Source organism: Mustela lutreola, chromosome X, assembly GCF_030435805.1.
Source record: "Mustela lutreola isolate mMusLut2 chromosome X, mMusLut2.pri, whole genome shotgun sequence".
NCBI lineage: Eukaryota > Metazoa > Chordata > Mammalia > Carnivora > Mustelidae > Mustela > Mustela lutreola.
The window spans coordinates 41932405-41948595 of NC_081308.1; the positions used below are offsets into that span (position 1 = coordinate 41932405).

The 16191-nt window shown below is 51.0% G+C and overlaps 1 protein-coding gene across 3 annotated transcripts; it reads right to left on the reverse strand.

Annotated features, from left to right (window-relative positions):
• Nucleotides 1-1609: 1609 nt before the first annotated feature.
• Nucleotides 1610-16191, reverse strand: ELK1 (ETS transcription factor ELK1). Of its 3 annotated transcripts, XM_059156709.1 has the most exons (7): nucleotides 16057-16186; nucleotides 8703-8846; nucleotides 7824-8097; nucleotides 4920-5369; nucleotides 3836-4282; nucleotides 3072-3173; nucleotides 1610-2986 (listed from the first exon to the last, which is right to left on the reverse strand). In XM_059156709.1, exons 3-7 carry the CDS (start codon nucleotides 8031-8033, stop codon nucleotides 2888-2890), a joined length of 1308 nt encoding a protein of 435 aa, XP_059012692.1. In that variant the 5' UTR covers nucleotides 8034-8097; nucleotides 8703-8846; nucleotides 16057-16186; the 3' UTR covers nucleotides 1610-2887. The 3 variants fall into 3 exon arrangements, with proteins under 3 accessions (XP_059012692.1, XP_059012691.1, XP_059012693.1); XM_059156708.1 differs by lacking the exon at nucleotides 8703-8846 and having other exon boundaries at nucleotides 16057-16191; XM_059156710.1 differs by lacking the exon at nucleotides 8703-8846 and having other exon boundaries at nucleotides 7824-8067; nucleotides 16057-16188.

Below are 16191 nucleotides of genomic sequence, written 5' to 3' on the forward strand. Positions count from 1 at the left end.
TAGATGTTTTTACCACTCAGTCCCTGATTTACAGCCCCTGCTGGTCTCTCGGGAACTTTCTCGCACACGAACTCAATCACCACCTCTCCTACTCCTTCTCACCCAGGCCCCCATCTCGCACACCCACAGTCCCTGGTGGAAGCTAAGATGCACACGCACACACCATCACACAGCGCCTCAGATGCTGCTTCAGTCACCTCATCTCACATCTCAAGTGGCGAGCGGCACACCCAGGCCTCATTTATGGCCTCTAAGTGTCTTGCAGAGACGTTCACACGCACCCCCACACAACCAATCTCTCAGCCACTGCCTCGGTCGCCTATTCACCATCGTTGTCACTTTTCCTCAGTCAGCCTCTGCCATCTGTGGTCACTAACTCCCAAGTGCTCTGAGGTTCTCAACGTGTCACACAGTCTTGCCGGTTGGCCTTGGTCCTTTACGCCATCGTTTCCTCAGCAGCAACACTTGAACACGACTAGGGCCTCACCCACTTCTCCCACACACCAATCCCCCCAATCCCAGGGTCTTGTCTTCACATAAGGCGTCCCACTGAAGTCCCTCATGACATGTTTCGCATACCTGCACACGTGCCCACACTGCTCGGCTGTTGGTTCTTCTCTCACGTGGCACCAGGCTCCTCCTTGGCTCTCATTCAGACACTTATGTGGTCTCTCATACTGTTTCAGTCACTCGGCCTTGCCATCCTTTTCTCTCATGCTGTCCCAGTCCCTGAACCTCTGGGCCAGACTGGAGTAGTAACTGTAACCAATCTGCCACTGGTCTCAGAGGTACACACACACACACACACACACACACACACACTCTTACAGCCTCATGCTCCCCCCTCCGTCAGAGCCAATTTTTCTTCAGTTTCTCACACAGTCTTGCCAGTCTCACATGAACGGTGTTCACACACACGGTCACGCATTCTTGGATCTTGGACCTCACAGCCATTTTCTCTCACACAAACAGCTCTTTTCCACAAGGCTTCCAGGACCCCAGTCACTACGACAGCCTTGCATGAAGTTTCACACACCATCCATCTCCCAAACGCAGTCACTTGCTTATTTATAGGCAACCTTCTCGCTGGCACCTGGTCCCTGACCATCTGTCTCCGCCACACCTTCATGCCCATACGGGACCACATGTTGTTCTGGTCACTCAGTCTGTCTTGCTTACCACCATCAGCCTGTCAGACGGTGTCGGGGGTGCCGTTCCCACTGCCTGTGCCTAAACGGGACGTCCCACATACCTCCAGACTTTTGAACCTTAATCCGGACTCGGTCTCACAGTGATTTTCGGGCACAGGGCCATCATTTCTTACATAGGCCTGGTGTCATTTGTGGTTACAGCTGCCACTCACAAACACATGCGACTTCACACACACACACACGTGCGCGACTTCACACACACATGCACACGCAGTCGTAGCTTTCCACACCTTCTCTCTTCTTCGCACACTGGGGCTACCAGTCTGCAGTCTCCCATGCATGCCATCACACTCTCTCTCACGGTCAATTTCACACCCTCGCTGCCTTTCACAGAAGCTCATGCCTGTCACAGTCAGTCCCAATGGCTTCGGGGGAAAAAAGGCTAGCAGCCTCCAGCATCACCTTTAAAAATATATATTTACAGGAACAATTCCCCATTCTCTGGGACTCTTAGAAAAAAAAAAGATCCATTTTTGGGGAAGTAAAACAAACAGTGGAGACAGGTGTAGCACCGTCCCCCAAATCACCAACCCCCAGGTCCCCAGGCCCAGGCTGGGCCGGTGCTGACAGGAGGTGAGCCCAGGAGTCCTGTGAACCCACCCTCTCCAGCCTGGAATTCAGATAGGACAGGATTTATGTCCCCCATTCCTCCCTCCCAACTCCAGGGACACTTAAAGGGTCCTTTGTACCCGCCCGCAGGAAATTGGGGGGCTGGGAGGGAGGGAGCTGAAAGTACACGTTTGGTATCAAAAATAAACACTTGGGGGTGGCAGGAAGACCCTCCCCCCCCCAATCCCTTCCTTCCCACCCACCCCATCTCAGATATAGGAAGAGATGCTTTCCTCTCCCCTATTGAAAAGCCCTGTTTAAAAATAGATTATACTATCAAAATGGCAAGGGGTGGGGGACAAGGAGACCTGGAGTACTGGCTGGAGGGGTCCCCCAGACGGGAACCAACTCCCCAAAAAAACCCTCCATTGGGAGGTAACAGGCAGGACCCCAGGAGTTTGGCAGACACAGGAATGGCTTCTTGGGGGAGGAGAACAAAAGGGGCATTCCTCCCCGGCCGAAAAGGTGGTATCTGGGGGGGATGGTGGTGATGGAAATTCCTACTTCAAGGGTGTGAGTCTTTCCTTGGCCAAGATTCCCAAACTGCTGAATGGCACAAATTCTTCCTGGGTCATTGGGTGTGGCCAGGAATAATAAACAACAACAAGCTACCTTTTCCACTCACACCCCAAAATGGAGACAGGGCTCCCTCAGCTTTCCAAGGGCCGGCTGAGAAATAAATAAAGAAAGGTCCTTCTCAAGCCAGACCCCGATTGTCTCATCTTGGGAGAAAATGTGGAGATGGGGGAGATGTCCTCACCAAACCCTCAAAAGGGTTGGGCCAAGCTCCTCTCAGTGGCCTTCAAAAAATAAATAAATAAACCGTCCCCACCACTGCTGTAGGAGACGTGTAAGGGCGGCCACTGGGGAACTGACCAAGAAGAGAGAAGTTGTATGTTTCCTGTGGAAGGGTTACTAAAAGATCTTTCCTAAGAATCCCTACCCCACCACAACTAGAGCACAAGTCTGTCAGCTGAACTATGTTTCTCCTTGAGACGGCTGGCTGGAGAGAAGTTCAGGGCCATGGATGGAGTGACCCCAGAAGGGGGTGGTGGTGGTGGTGGTAATCATGGCTTCTGGGGCCCTGGGGAGAGCACCACGGGGGTTGAGAGGCCATCCACGCTGATGGAAGGGATGTGCACCTGGGCGCTGCCACTGGACGGAAACTGGGGACAGAAATAGGGAAAGATCACGCATGGGGGCCATGCTGGGGTCTCTCACCCTCTCCGACATGGGGGAAGGGGATCCTACCTGGAAGGAGAGCTTGGCTGGGCTACGGGGTGCAATGGGGCTCAGGGTGCTCCAGAAGTGAATGCTAGGGGGCAGCGAGCTGGGCGTCAGCAGCACCGGGGTCTGCAGGGAAGGGGTGGTTGGAGCTCAAGTGAGTAGAGAGCAGGTGTGGGAAGATGGAAGGAACTTGGCTCCAGTCCCACCAGATTTCCCACTCAGCCTTCTGAGCTCACCCTCCCAAAGTGCACAGGCTTACCCCCTGACTGCTAAGCCCAGGACACCTCTCCAATGTTACAGACAACCCCTCCCAGCTCCTGAGAGCCCACCTCCAGCTTCACTGGGCGAGACCACCTACAAGACCCCATCCGCATGTTGTTCTCAAACCTCACACGTCACCATCCCATCAGCTTAGGATCTACCTCCAACTCTTACATCCCACCAACTCATACACCTCACAGGAAACCCACTAAGGAAATCCCAGCCCGAAAAGCCCCACGCAGGATCCCCAAGCCATGCCCCAACCCAGGAAACAGTTTTGCCCTGCCCAAGGCCTCTCGGTCCCCGCCCACAAAGCCCCCGAGACCTGCCCATCATTCCAAAAGGCACTCTCTGCCCCGGGGAACTAGAGACCAGCTCGCCCTCCCCGCCCTCCCCATTAATCAAGCCCTGCCCCTCTAGTCAATGGCACTCGGAGGCTCCACCCTCCCGCTCACCCAGAGATGACTGCACTGGCCTTTCCAGTCTAGCTCCTCCCTTGCCCGCCCCACCCCTTCACAGGCACTCACCAATGTGTGCGTAGGTAGCAGGGACGGGGTCAGCGCTGGCCCCGGCGCCTGCAGCCCAGAGCCAGTTCCCGATCCTGGAGTCCGTTCGGGTCCTGGCCCACCCAGCAAGCTGGGGCTGAGTGGAAGCTCCAGGTCCCGAGGCTTCCGGCCCTTCTGAGGCTGAGCAATCTCTGTGCTGGAAGCAGTGGGAGCCGGAAGGCCGCCCACCGGCGCTGCAGTCTCCATGACGACCGCGGGCAGCCGGGCTGGCACGCCCTCCGCAGGAGGGACTTCCGGCCCGGCCTTAGCGGCTTCCTGCACAAACCCCGCCTCCCCACCGACTGCGGCTTCCAACTCTTCCTTGGGCCCGTCCACTTTCACTTCTGGGGGCAGTGGCCTGCCCGACCCGGGCTCCACATTCAGCTCTTCTGATTTAGGGTTCTGGGCCTCGGGTGGGGTCAGGATGACCTGGGAGAGGAGGGGGGGGCGGGCAGAGGGGGCGCGTAAGGATTGCTGGGCTAGTGAAGCCAAGGACTTGTCTTGGAAGGACTTGTCCTTCGTACGGGGGCGGGGCGTGACTACACGTCAAGACAGGTCCACCAGCAGGACGTGATGCTTTGCCGAGGATGTGAGGCTGCTTCTGGGGAGGCTTCTCTCTGCGGGACAGGGCTTCCCCTAAGGGTGGGCCTCCTGGGGATACTGCCCTCATTCATGAAAGCAGTGGTTCTCAAAACTTTGCTTTAGGGACTAACAGCATGTGCCTCATCTGGAAACTAGTTTAAAAAAAATTCTCGTGCTTGTCCTCCTGATCCACAGAATCAGAAACTCGCGGGGGGGGGGGGGGCGATGGGCCCCAGAAATCTGTCGTTTCAAAAGCCCTCCAGGTGATTCTGATGAACGCTAAGCTGAGAGAACCTATGCATTAAACAAATCCGTTCTTAGTACTTGCACGGCTCTCCTCCCCAAGCCTTTCTCCCAGGGAACTTGTGTGTCTCTCCTTCCATGGTATCTAAATAGAATGTCTATGTCCCTTCTGCCAGCAGCCCTCCTCATCTGGGAATTGTACACCCGCCCTCCTACTGAATTTCCATCTTCCAGTCCTTACCTGCAGAGGGAGGCCAGCCTCCTCGGCCTCCAGGCAGGCCTCCAAAGGGCTGGGACTGGTACTCCTGCTCCCAGATGGGGGCACTGCTGCTCCCGAAGGGGCGGTGTTGGGGAGCACGGAGGCAGGCCGAGGATGAGGGGGCGGCTGTGGCTGTGGCTGCAAGGACTGGATGGTGAAGGTGGAGTAGAGGCCCGAGCGCATGTACTCATTCCGGCTGCTGCGCGCCAAGCCCCCGGGGCCCGCCATTCCTGCACCCTTGGGTGTGCCTGGTTTCCCAGAGGCTGTGTCTCCGGGGGCAGCATGTACAGCAGTGGGGGCCACATTTGCCACAGTAGAGGTGACAGACACCTCGGGCTGGGGCGGGCAGTCCTCAGTGGAGCACCTCGCGACTTCAGGGTAGGACACAAACTTGTAGACGAACTTCTGGCCGCTCACTTTGCGGATGATGTTCTGGGAAGGGAGGAGACAGGATAAAGGGCCTTAGAATTCTGAGAGGGCCGCAGTGGAGGGAGGGTATGGAAGAGGGGGCGGAGGGGTGTCTCCTAGGGTCTTTCTTGCCCCTCTCCTGGCTTTTTACCTATACACCATTCCACTAACACATCTTCCCCCAAGTAGGCACCCCCCAGCCCATTTCTTACCCACATCTTTCAAAATTTGGGGGCTCCTCTCTTCCCCTCCTTCTGTTTCTACCTCTCTTGCTGTTGTGATTCCCCTCTCTTGTAGTTTTCCCATTTTCTCCCCTTTCCCTCTTCTCCCTTCCACAACTCTTTCTTTAGTCTACTGCCCTTCCCTCCATGTCTCCTTCCCATCCATCCCTCTCCATGTCTTCCCGTCACTCTTCATCTCCACCTTCATCTCCCTCCTCAAAGGCACACCCCCACACCCTGTAGCACCTCTCCACAAGAGGCCCCACCTAGGGGAGCCAGTGCAGGGACAGGCTTTTCTCCTGGCTCCTGGAACCGGGAGAGTCTGTGGGCTAACAGGGCCAGGCCTTGGGAGTAGCTGCCAGGACAGCTGGGGAGTGTGGCTGATGCAGTAAGACAGGAAAATGAAGTAACTGATGTAAATACTGTTAGAGACTAAATTAATAGAGAAGAATGCAGCAGTGAATTATTAATAAAGAGGATTATTTAAAGCTATCAATAGAGAGGCAGAACAGGGCAAGGTTACTAGGAAGGACAGGCTGAAGAGCCTTATTCTTTTTTGTTTTGGGGCTTTTTCTGAGCTGTCATAATTTATTTCTGGACTTAACTGTAACTGAGGACCCTCATTCTTAATACTGTGGTACAGGTTTAAGGGGTGCCTGGGTGGCTCAGGTCATGATCCCGGGGTCTGGGGATCGAGCCCTGCATTGGGCTCTCTGCTCAGTAGGGAGCTGGCTTCCTCCTCTCTCTCTCTGCCCCCCACCCCGCTCATGGGCTGGCTCTCTCTCTCTCTCTCTCTCTCCTCCTCCTCACTTGCTCACTCTCTCAATAAAGAAATAACATCTTCAAAAACGTTAAAAAATATTGTGGTACAGGTTTAAGCTAAGGCAATTAGAAAATGAAGTGACTGACAGCAACCAGACAGGAGCATTAAAATATTGGTATAAGCACTGGAGGGAATCTCAAGGCTGGCTGGGTAGATCGCAGACCATGTTTGAGATATTTCAGGATAGGTCTGGAGGGTCTCAGGAATGCTGTGGTGGTCTCAGGGCACAGAATGAGGTGGCCTCAATATTGTTTTGGTGGTTTCAGCTAAAGGAATAAAATATGAGAATGGAATGAATGCTATGATGATTTACGGTGTGCAGCATAGGTCCAGGACTGTTCTGGGGGACAAAAGGCATCTGGGTGGCACCAGGGCTCCGTAGAGACATTTTAATGATGGTCAGATATTTCACAGGGTAGGTTTTTATTTCTCAGAAAATGAATGAAAAGGGAATATTCACTAATATTGCTTTGGAAGTTTCAAATAAAGAAGAAAATGAAATAACTGGTCTATTGTGAGGGACAGGAAATCCAGCACTTGTCTAAGAATCTGAGAGGATGAGGAAAATGTAAAATTTTAGATATAGGCATAAGAGGATAAAATAATAAAAGCTGGGGTGGGGTGGGCCAGTGTTGCTTTGAGAATGCACGAGAATGGTGTGTGGAGCTGGCATTATACATGTTGTTCTGGAGGTCTGAGAAGAAAAGAACTGACAAAAGCGTTCACTATTCTAGAGGATGAGATAAGGAAAAGTTAGTATAATATTGCCATGGACATTATGATGCTAGGAATAAGATTATTCTGGAGTTCTTATTCTGGAATAAGAGCAGATAATGAAATAACTGAGGAGTCCAGGACTGGTCCAGTTCCAGGAGATAGGATAAGGAAGTCATTATTATACTGTTTTCCAAATTTTTAGCTATAGGAATAAGGCAAGAAAATGAAATGTTGTGGGGGGAGTAGTGGAACAGCATGAACTTGGGGACCTCAGAAAAGGGGTGAGTAGGGGTATTAGTATTACTATGAAGGTTTCATCCATAAAGCAGTAAGAGAGAGAAAATACCTTAGACTGGGGTGCCTGGGTGCTCAGTTGGCTAAGCGACTGCCTTTGGCTCTGGTCAGGATCCCAGTGTCCTGGGATTGAGCCCCGTGTCGGGCTCCCTGCTCAATGGGGAAGTCTGCTTCTCCCCACCCGCCCCAGCTCATGGTCTTTCTCTCACTTATTCTCTTTCAAATAAGTAAAGAAAAGAAAAGAAAAAGAAAATACCTGAGATAAATATTTGGGGTGCCCAACATTGGTCTGAGAGTATGACAGGGTAGGGTAAAAAACAGTAAACTCTGTTTTCAAAGTTATCGCTATGACAATTAAGACAGGAAAATGAAATAACCGATATAAATGTCGGCAGCTTCCAGTCCCGGTCCCAGAGGCCTTACCTTGTCATAGTAGTAACGTAGGGCCCGGCTGAGCTTGTCATAATTCATGTTGGTCTTGTTCTTACGCAGCCCCCACAGCCGGGCCACCTCCTCAGCATCCACCAGCTTGAACTCACCGCCATCCCGTGAGGTCCACGAGATGATGTGGCCGTTTCCCTGCTCTCTCAGCAGCTGCAGCAGAAACTGCCACAGCGTCACAGAGGGGTCCATCGCTGGCGGGGTGCTCACGCCATCCCAGGGGTACCTGGAGGGCAGACGGCTCAGAGCTGAGAGGCTGTGAACACAGGAGGCAGCAAAAGTCAGCAGGAGGAGGAGTCCTTTCTTTCCATCTTGTCTCTGCTTCTGTTCTCAAAGCACCATCATTCCCTAAACACCCTCAGACTAAATTCTATGTGCCCTCAGCCTGGCTTTGGATGACTCCCCATCATGGAAGGAGACTTCTGGGGACAAGAGGATGGTGTGAATGTAGTTTGCATGTGAGACAAACATGAATTTTGGGGGGCCAGAGGGCACACTGTGGTAGGCAAAATAATGGCCCTCTCAGAAACGTCCACATCCTAATCCCTGGAACCTATGATATGTTATGTTACGTCCATGGAAAAAGGAACTTTGCAGGTGAACTTAAGGTTCCTGTAGTTTCCTCATATCTTCAGGGGATACGTTTCAAGACCCCCAGAGGATGCCTGAAACTGCGGACAGTACCAAACCCTATATATACTATGTTTCTTCCTATACATATACACACACTAAAATGTAATTTATAAATCAGGCACAATAAGAGATTAACAATAACTAATACTAAAATAGAACAATGATGGCAATATACTAGAATAAAAGTTGTGAATGTGCTCTCCCAATATCTCATTGTTCTGTACTCACCCTCCTCTTTGTGATGATGTGAGATGATTAAATACTCGTATAACGAGATGAGGTAATGATATAGGCACTGAGACACAGTGTCAGGCTACCACTGACCTTCTGATGACAGATGAGGAGAACCATCTTCTGCTTGACTGCGGGTAACTGAAACCGCGGAAAGCAAAGCTGTGGATGGGGGGTACTACTGTACGGACCTTAGGGAGATTGTTCTGGATTATGTGAGTGAGCTGAATCTAATCACAGGAACTCTTACTAAAAAAAGCAAAAGGCAGAAAGAGAGCTTGGAGAGCTGCAATGACAGAAGAGGCAGGAGAGATTTAAAGCATGAGAGAGACTTGACCTGCCATTTACTGGCTTTGAAGATGGAAGACTGAGGCTCAAGCTGGGGGAATATGGTGGCTTCAAAAAGGTGGGAACGACCTTCAGCTGATTATCAGTAAGGAAACAAGGACCTTAATCTTATAACCTCAACAAACTGAATACTGCCAGCAGCTTGCATGAGCAGGAACCAGATCCTGCCCTGGAGCCTCCAGAAAGGAATGCAGCCCCGCCCATACCTGGGTTTCAGTCTGGTGCGGCTGGGCTGGACTTCTGACCTCTGGAGTGCCAAGATAATAATTTGCATTGCTTTAAGCAATTCTATTTGCAATAATTTGTTATAGCAGGAGTAGAAAACTAGCATAGTTTCCCTCACCTGAACGTTTTCATTTGCAATCTCTGCCACATTAAATATCAAGTTTTCCAGGAGGTTCCTTCTGCCAGCCCCTCGCAAAAGCTGTTCATGCCATGTGGGGCTGCTCTCTTCTCTCTAGAAGTCTTCCCCATCGTTCCAGTCCCAGCCACAGGAGCCTAGCCTTTCTTAAGCTTTCCTGAAACTCAATGCCTGCTTTCTTCTGTCAACTTTGCACTCCTTGGGCCTGTTACTATCCCTTTCGGTCCTCCTTCTTGGTAACAGCAATAACTAACATTTGCTGAGTTCATAATGCTTGGCTGGTATTGTTCCAATCAGGCAATATGGCCTACCAGACAATCACTCAGGCTCTAGAACCAGACTGCCAGGACTGGAATCCTTGTTCTGCTACTTATTAGCAGTGTGGCCCTAGGCATATTCTCTCTCTCTTTTTTTCCCCAAATATTTTATTTATTTATTTCACAGAGAAAGAGAGACAGTGAGAGAGGGAACACAAACACGGGGAGTTGGAGAGGGAGAAGCAGGCTTCCCGCTGAGCAGGGAGCCCAATGAGGGGCTTGATCCCAGGACCCTACAATCATGACCTGAGCAGCAAGGCAGACACTTAATGGATTTAATCACCCAGGGGCCCTGACCCTGGGCATATTCTTTAACTTCTTTGTGCCTCAACTTTCCCATCTTTAAAATAGGGATAATAACATGCTCACCTGTAAAATAGGATACTAATAATACCAAGTTCACAGAGTTATTCTACAGATTAGATATCATGTGCTTGGAATATGATAAGCTTTTAATAGAATCTAGTTTCCAATTTATTCATAATTCCTTATCTGCTATTCCAAAATCCCCCAAACTCTAAAAACAGAAAACTTCTTGGGGTGCCCAGGTGGTGCAGTCAGACAAGCACCTGACACTTGGTTTTGGCTCAGGTCATGATCTCAGGGTCATGGGATCCAGCCATGCATCAGGCTCTGGGCTCAGCGCAGAGTCTGCTTGGGGATTCTCACTCTTCTTCTCCCTCTGCCCTCCCCCTGTGCATGTGTGAGCTTGCTCTCTCAAATAAATAAATCTTAAAAAAAAACCCAACACAACCCAAAAACCCAAAACCCCAGAAAACTTCTTTATCACCCTTTGGGCAGCAAAACCAGATTGGAAATCAATGAAGTCCTTTCCGGTCTTTAGTGATCCTCACTCAGTGCTGACTGTTCCTACATTCTGCTACATAAATCTGAATGTGGCTGATTACTGAGGGCGTTATGTAACATTTTGTATGTGCACCTTGTTACCTTCCTAAAATCTGAAAAATCTGAAATTCTGAAACACATCTGGTTCCAAGGGTTTTGGATAAGGGCATGCAGACGTGTACTGCTATTTTTATAAGTACTGACTCATGTATCTTTCATCACAAATCTGGGAAAGTAGGCGCTCTTTATCATCGCTAATTTACAGAGGAGGGAGCTAAGATACAAAATGTCCAGATGACGTCCTATGGGCCATGGAGCCCAAGTGGCACAGCCAGGATTTGGACCCCATGCAGTCAGATTCCCATTATCTAAGCATGTAATCTGTTAGGCTAAACTGCTCCGACCTTGTTCCCTCAGCACGTCCCCACCCAACCCCAAAACTGCTCTCTTCGCTGAACTGGACGGTGAACTGGAAATGAACACGGAGCTTCCTATTCCTTAAGGAACAAGCTTTCATCAATCGCCTGTTCACAGGCTGGGACTGTTGGGTTAAGAATAAGACCTTCCAAACCAGGTTTTAAAGAACCATCCTTCATTCTTTAATCTGTAATGAAATATACAATATGATCGGCATGAGTCTCTCTTGTCTGAGCTCTTTTGAAGTTCACTGGGCGGACACAGTTTTAGGCCATTATACAAGTCACAAAGCCATGAAAGTGTCCACATTTGAGAGTCCTGTCATCAGAGGCTTTACTGAGTTGACTTCAAAGACTTGCTTGTCTCAGAGGCACAAAGAGTCCAGTGTGACTCCTGGTGGCCAAGACTGGCAATGTTACCAGATCCTCTTCCAGCCGTGATCAGACCTACTAATTAAGGTAATATCTGACCGTTTGCTCCAAGCCTTGACAGCACACAGGGTTTCATGTTTTGTTTATTTTATTTCCCACCTGACCCCTCAGAAGAGGCCTAGTAATCTGCCTCACTCAGGTGTATTTACGTCTCTTTGTCTCATTCATTTAGCAACCAGTCTCTTGAGTGCTTACTGTGGGCTGGGGGCTGGGTGGGGATACAGCAGTGAACAAAACAAAATTCTCATCTCAGTGGGGAAGACAATTAAGGAAGAAGATAAATGAGTCAAAGAGTAAGTCAGACAATGAGAAGAGCTATGAAAAAAGGAGGCAGGGAAGAAGTGGTTCTTTCTGAAAAGGGTGGTCAGGGGAGGGTAGGCCCTGAGCAGGTGACATTTGAGCAAACACCTAAATGAGGTGAGCGAGTCAGGTCAGCGATGACCCGGGGAACAGGGTGATCCAGGCAGAGGACACCGCTAGGGTGAACGACCCTGAGGCGGGAGCGCGCAGGGCAGGTCAGAGGAAGAGCAAGGTGTCAGGCAAGATCAGAGAGGAAGGAGTACGGGTCCAAAAAGTAGTAGTGAGGTGAGAAGAGAGGGGTTATGGGGGCCAGGCTGAGTAAGGCTTTTGTGGGCCCTGCCAGGACTCTGACTCTGAGAGAAGAGCCACATGAGGGCTGTGAACAGAGGGGCAACAGGCCATGACCTGGACTTTAACTGGATCCTTCTGGTTATTGTGAGGAGAACTGGCTGGAGGGTTTGGCGAGGCTATGGTGACCGTTCAAGTGAGTGATGGCCACGGCTGCAGTGGAACTGGGGAGGGATGGCTGAGTTCTGGACAAAATGTGGAAAGAGAGTGAGTGGGACTTGCTGATCAAACAGTATGGCGGTGGGCCGGGGTGGGGGGCAGTGAGAGAGACATCATCAAAGGGGATTCTAGGTGTGTGGCCTGAGTGCCTGGAAGGATGGACCTGGGACCCTCTGAGATGGGAGCACAGCAGGAGAGCAGGGGTTGGGACAAGGTCAGGTCAATTCAGGAGATCTCAGAGGCCTGTTAGACACCTACATGCACACTATGAATAATGATGAGAATTTTGAAAATAGTCATACAACCCTTACTGTGTATCACACACCGTTTTCATCATTTAACTCATGTAATCATCACAGCAACACCGTGGGGGCGGGCGTTATTATGATCCTCCCATTTTCCTGAGGAGGAAATAGGCGCAGACTTTAGTCACCTGCCCCACATTATGCAGCTGGAAGTTTGCAGACTTGGGGTTCAAGCCCAGGCAGCCTGGCTGCAGGCAGTGGTCTCAGTGCTTTACAAGAGCAGCTCCTTCTAAAGTGAGACGGAGAGGCAAGACCCTCGAGGGTATCGGGGATGGTGTTTCCCATGGGGTGAGCAGGGAGTGTTCCCCGAGAAAGTGTCATGCTGGCAGAGACCTCAAGGAGGGGAGGTAGCAAGCCACGTGAACATCTGTGGGAAGGGCCTTTGTATGAAGACTAAAGTGCCCACGAGCTTGGCACCCTGCATCATGGGCACTGTGAGTTCACCCAGTTCCCATCTCTGAGGACACGCACATACCCTTCCCCCTTCTCACACCTGATGAACTCTTTACGGTCCTCAGGTTCTCCTATCTCCTGGGCAGAATGAATTCCTCCTCTGTGTGATCCAGTGTGCCAAATAAACCTGTCTGCTCTTGCAAAGCCCTTCTCTCTGGCTCTCTGGTCTCCTGCTCCTCTGCCCTGTTCTAGCTGTGTGTCCTTGGGCGAGTTACTCAACCTCTCTGGGTCTGTTTCTGCATCTGCAAAATATCCTCCAGATACATGATTCTCAAAGGCTTTTGTGAAGATTAAGTGCCAATATATGTAAAGGACTTAGAAAAATCTCTCTGGCATGTGGTAGACACTGGACAAATGTTAGCTCTCACCTCATGTATTAGCTGTTTCCATCCCCTCACTCTCCAACCTTATGTATTACCATGGCCTACACCGCCTGGCTCCCATCACCGCTCTAACCTTGTCTCCTGCCTGCCTCCCTCCCTCCACTCTGCCCCAGCCACAATGGCCTTCTCCATGTTTCTTGAATGCACTAGGCATAATCCCACCTCAGGGCCTTTGCACCAGCTGGTCCTTCTGCCCCTAGACTTGATGGCTTCCTCCCTGATCTCCTTCAGACCTTAATTCAAGAGTCACCTTCTAAAGGAGGCCTGCCCGGTGCCCAAGATTTCAACCACCCTAATATTCTCTCCCTGTCTTCCCTACTTCATTTTCCCCCTTAGCACCTGTTTAACATACTATCTAATTTTACTTACTGTTTTATTTATATAGTCCATCTCCCCTACTTTTAGCAAACGTCTGCTCCACAAAGACAGGAATTTCTGCCTGTTCTGTTCCCTGCCATATCCCCAGCACCTAGAAGAGTGCCTGGTACTCAGTAGGTGCTAAGTGTTGGCTGAATGAACAGTCCCAATTAGCTTCTTTAACTAGCTCTCCCATGCCCTCTTCATCTCCATCTTCCCAACCCTGATCTGTCTAAAATAGTATTTTTCACATTCATTCGTGTGATAAAGTCTTATTGGGCAGCTACTATATACTAGGTATATCTACCCAGCAATAAATAAGTGGACAAGAAACTGTAAGCCCTCATGGGACTCCTGTTCTAATGGTGAGGGCCAATAAACTGGTAAACTACACGGTGTGTCTGATAGCGACCGAGGGCAAAGGGACCAGTCAAGCCAAGAAGGGACCTGAGGCCTGCTACATACGCAGGTTCAGATTGTCAGGGACAGGCTGACATCTGATCAGAGCTCTGAACCCAATCATGCAAAGATTGGGGGTAGAGCGTTCCAGGCAGAAAACAGAGCCAAAGCAAAGGCCCTGAGGCTGGACTGCATTTGCTGCACCTGGGAATGAGTGAGGAGCTCAGTGTGGCTGGCACAGAGGTGGGAGGATGAGGTGCAGGAGGTGAGGTCAGGGAGGTGACTTGTTTTATTAACTCCCTGGGATGCTTCACACTGGAGGGGGTTCTGGTTCTGATTCCTCCATTTTAGAAATGAGGAAGCGGAGGCAGAGAGAAAGTGGTTAAGTCACTCAGGTCATAAGCTGCTGTGATTGGGGGTGGATGGGTGCTGAGACAAGGTGTAGAATGGAGACAGCTCTGCAGTCCCGGGGAGAATGGCAAAAACAAAAGCTTGGAGATGACAAGTAATGTGGTGTTTGGGGAGTGGGGTCTCAGGTGGGATGGGAGAGAGGGGAGCCTCAAAAATTAGTCTGTGTTCTGAGGGGCAGCCTAACTGTGTACTTACCTCCAAATGACGTATTGAACCCCCTATGCTGAAACTTTCCTGGGTACCTATCTCCAGGGTTGTGGTGAGGATTCAATGAGCTCACTGACACAAAGCTCTCTGGCAGGTACTTAGTAGGCACTCAGTAAACATTAGCGCCTAAAGGCATTATCACTATCTCTGATACACCCACTTATTGGAAGGAGGCAGACAGTCTTAGGAGTTAATGATGTGTACGAGGGGGGTGTATTCTAGAGTAAAAAAGCCCTGGGTTCAACAAGCACAAGGGAGGAGCCACTGATGGGGGGGCAGGGAAGGCATGGACTGATCCATCACAAGGAAAAGAGGGGCAAAATAAAACCCCCTCCTGGAAGAGGGATTACAAAGCACACTGGACTCAGGGGAGGGCATGGGGGTGTGTGCCTGAATGCAAGCACATGGGTAGCAGGGAGGCCAATGAACAGATCCGCTGCAAAGGCGGGGGTGGGGGAGTGCAAAGGCTCATCTTATTAGGGTGGTGCAAGGGGAGCAGAAAGGCATACTGACTGTACCACAGTAGATGGGGTGAAAAGCCATCACACAGACCAATTAAAAGAAGAGAAGGAGGCCATGGACTAGGCTACTGAAAATGGGGAGATAAAAAGCACTGATCTGACCCACTATTAAAAGGAAGGGAGAATCCCAGGGACTGGGGCAATAGTCTACAAAAAAAAAAAAAAAAAAAAAAAAGGATTAGGGCAATGGGCTGATGATTAAGGGGATGTGAATACAGGCATTTAGACGGGTCCACCGTAAAACAGAGTGTGTGATAAAACCGTGGACTAATGCACTGGGGGACTGGAGGAGGCAGGAATACAACTTCACAGATTAACTCACTGTTAAAGGGGGTTGGGGGGTGTACAACGCCATGGATTGATTCACTGCAAGGAAAAGGAGTGGCGGAACAAACAAGGCCACAGACGGGGCCCTTGAAAGTTAAGGACGGGAGAAAAACATTCAGATGCACCTACTGTCAAGTAATCGGACAATGCTAAAGACTGCTCCCCTATAAGTGGGGGTGGGGGCAGGACCACGGACGAGTCCACTGTACGGTGGGGTGGGGAGAAAATACAAGCCCGCAGACCGATCCATTATAAAACAGGAAGGGGGGTCAGGCCACGGTCAGATCCACTACAGGGGCGAAGGGAGGGGACAACACCACAGGCAGGTCCACCAGCCGTGGTGGCGGCGGTGGGCAGTCGAACATCAGCAGGCCACGGGCCAAGCCACATCCCTCGCGCGGGGGCGGGAAGGATACGTGGGGTCACGGACCGGCCCTCCACCCTCCAAGCCCCGGGCTCACCTGTGTGTAGCGCAGTGGCAGTATTGGCAGCTCCGGGGGGCGGGGGCTCCATGCGCAGCCCCACCGCCCCCCAGGCCCGGGCTCCGAGGCGGCGGTGGCGGCGGTGGCGGCGGCGGCAGCACCTAGAAGCCGCCC

Bases quoted from the DNA above. Each gene is read 5' to 3' on its own strand.
- ELK1 (XM_059156708.1), bottom strand. From the start codon at position 8,033: ATGGACCCCTCTGTGACGCTGTGGCAGTTTCTGCTGCAGCTGCTGAGA. The intron at 5,370-7,823 runs GTAAGGCCTCTG...CTCCCTTCCCAG, and splicing joins TACGTTACTACTATGACAAG to AACATCATCCGCAAAGTGAG. The intron at 3,174-3,835 runs GTGAGTGCCTGT...CCTTCCCTGCAG, and splicing joins TGCTACCTACGCACACATTG to ACCCCGGTGCTGCTGACGCC.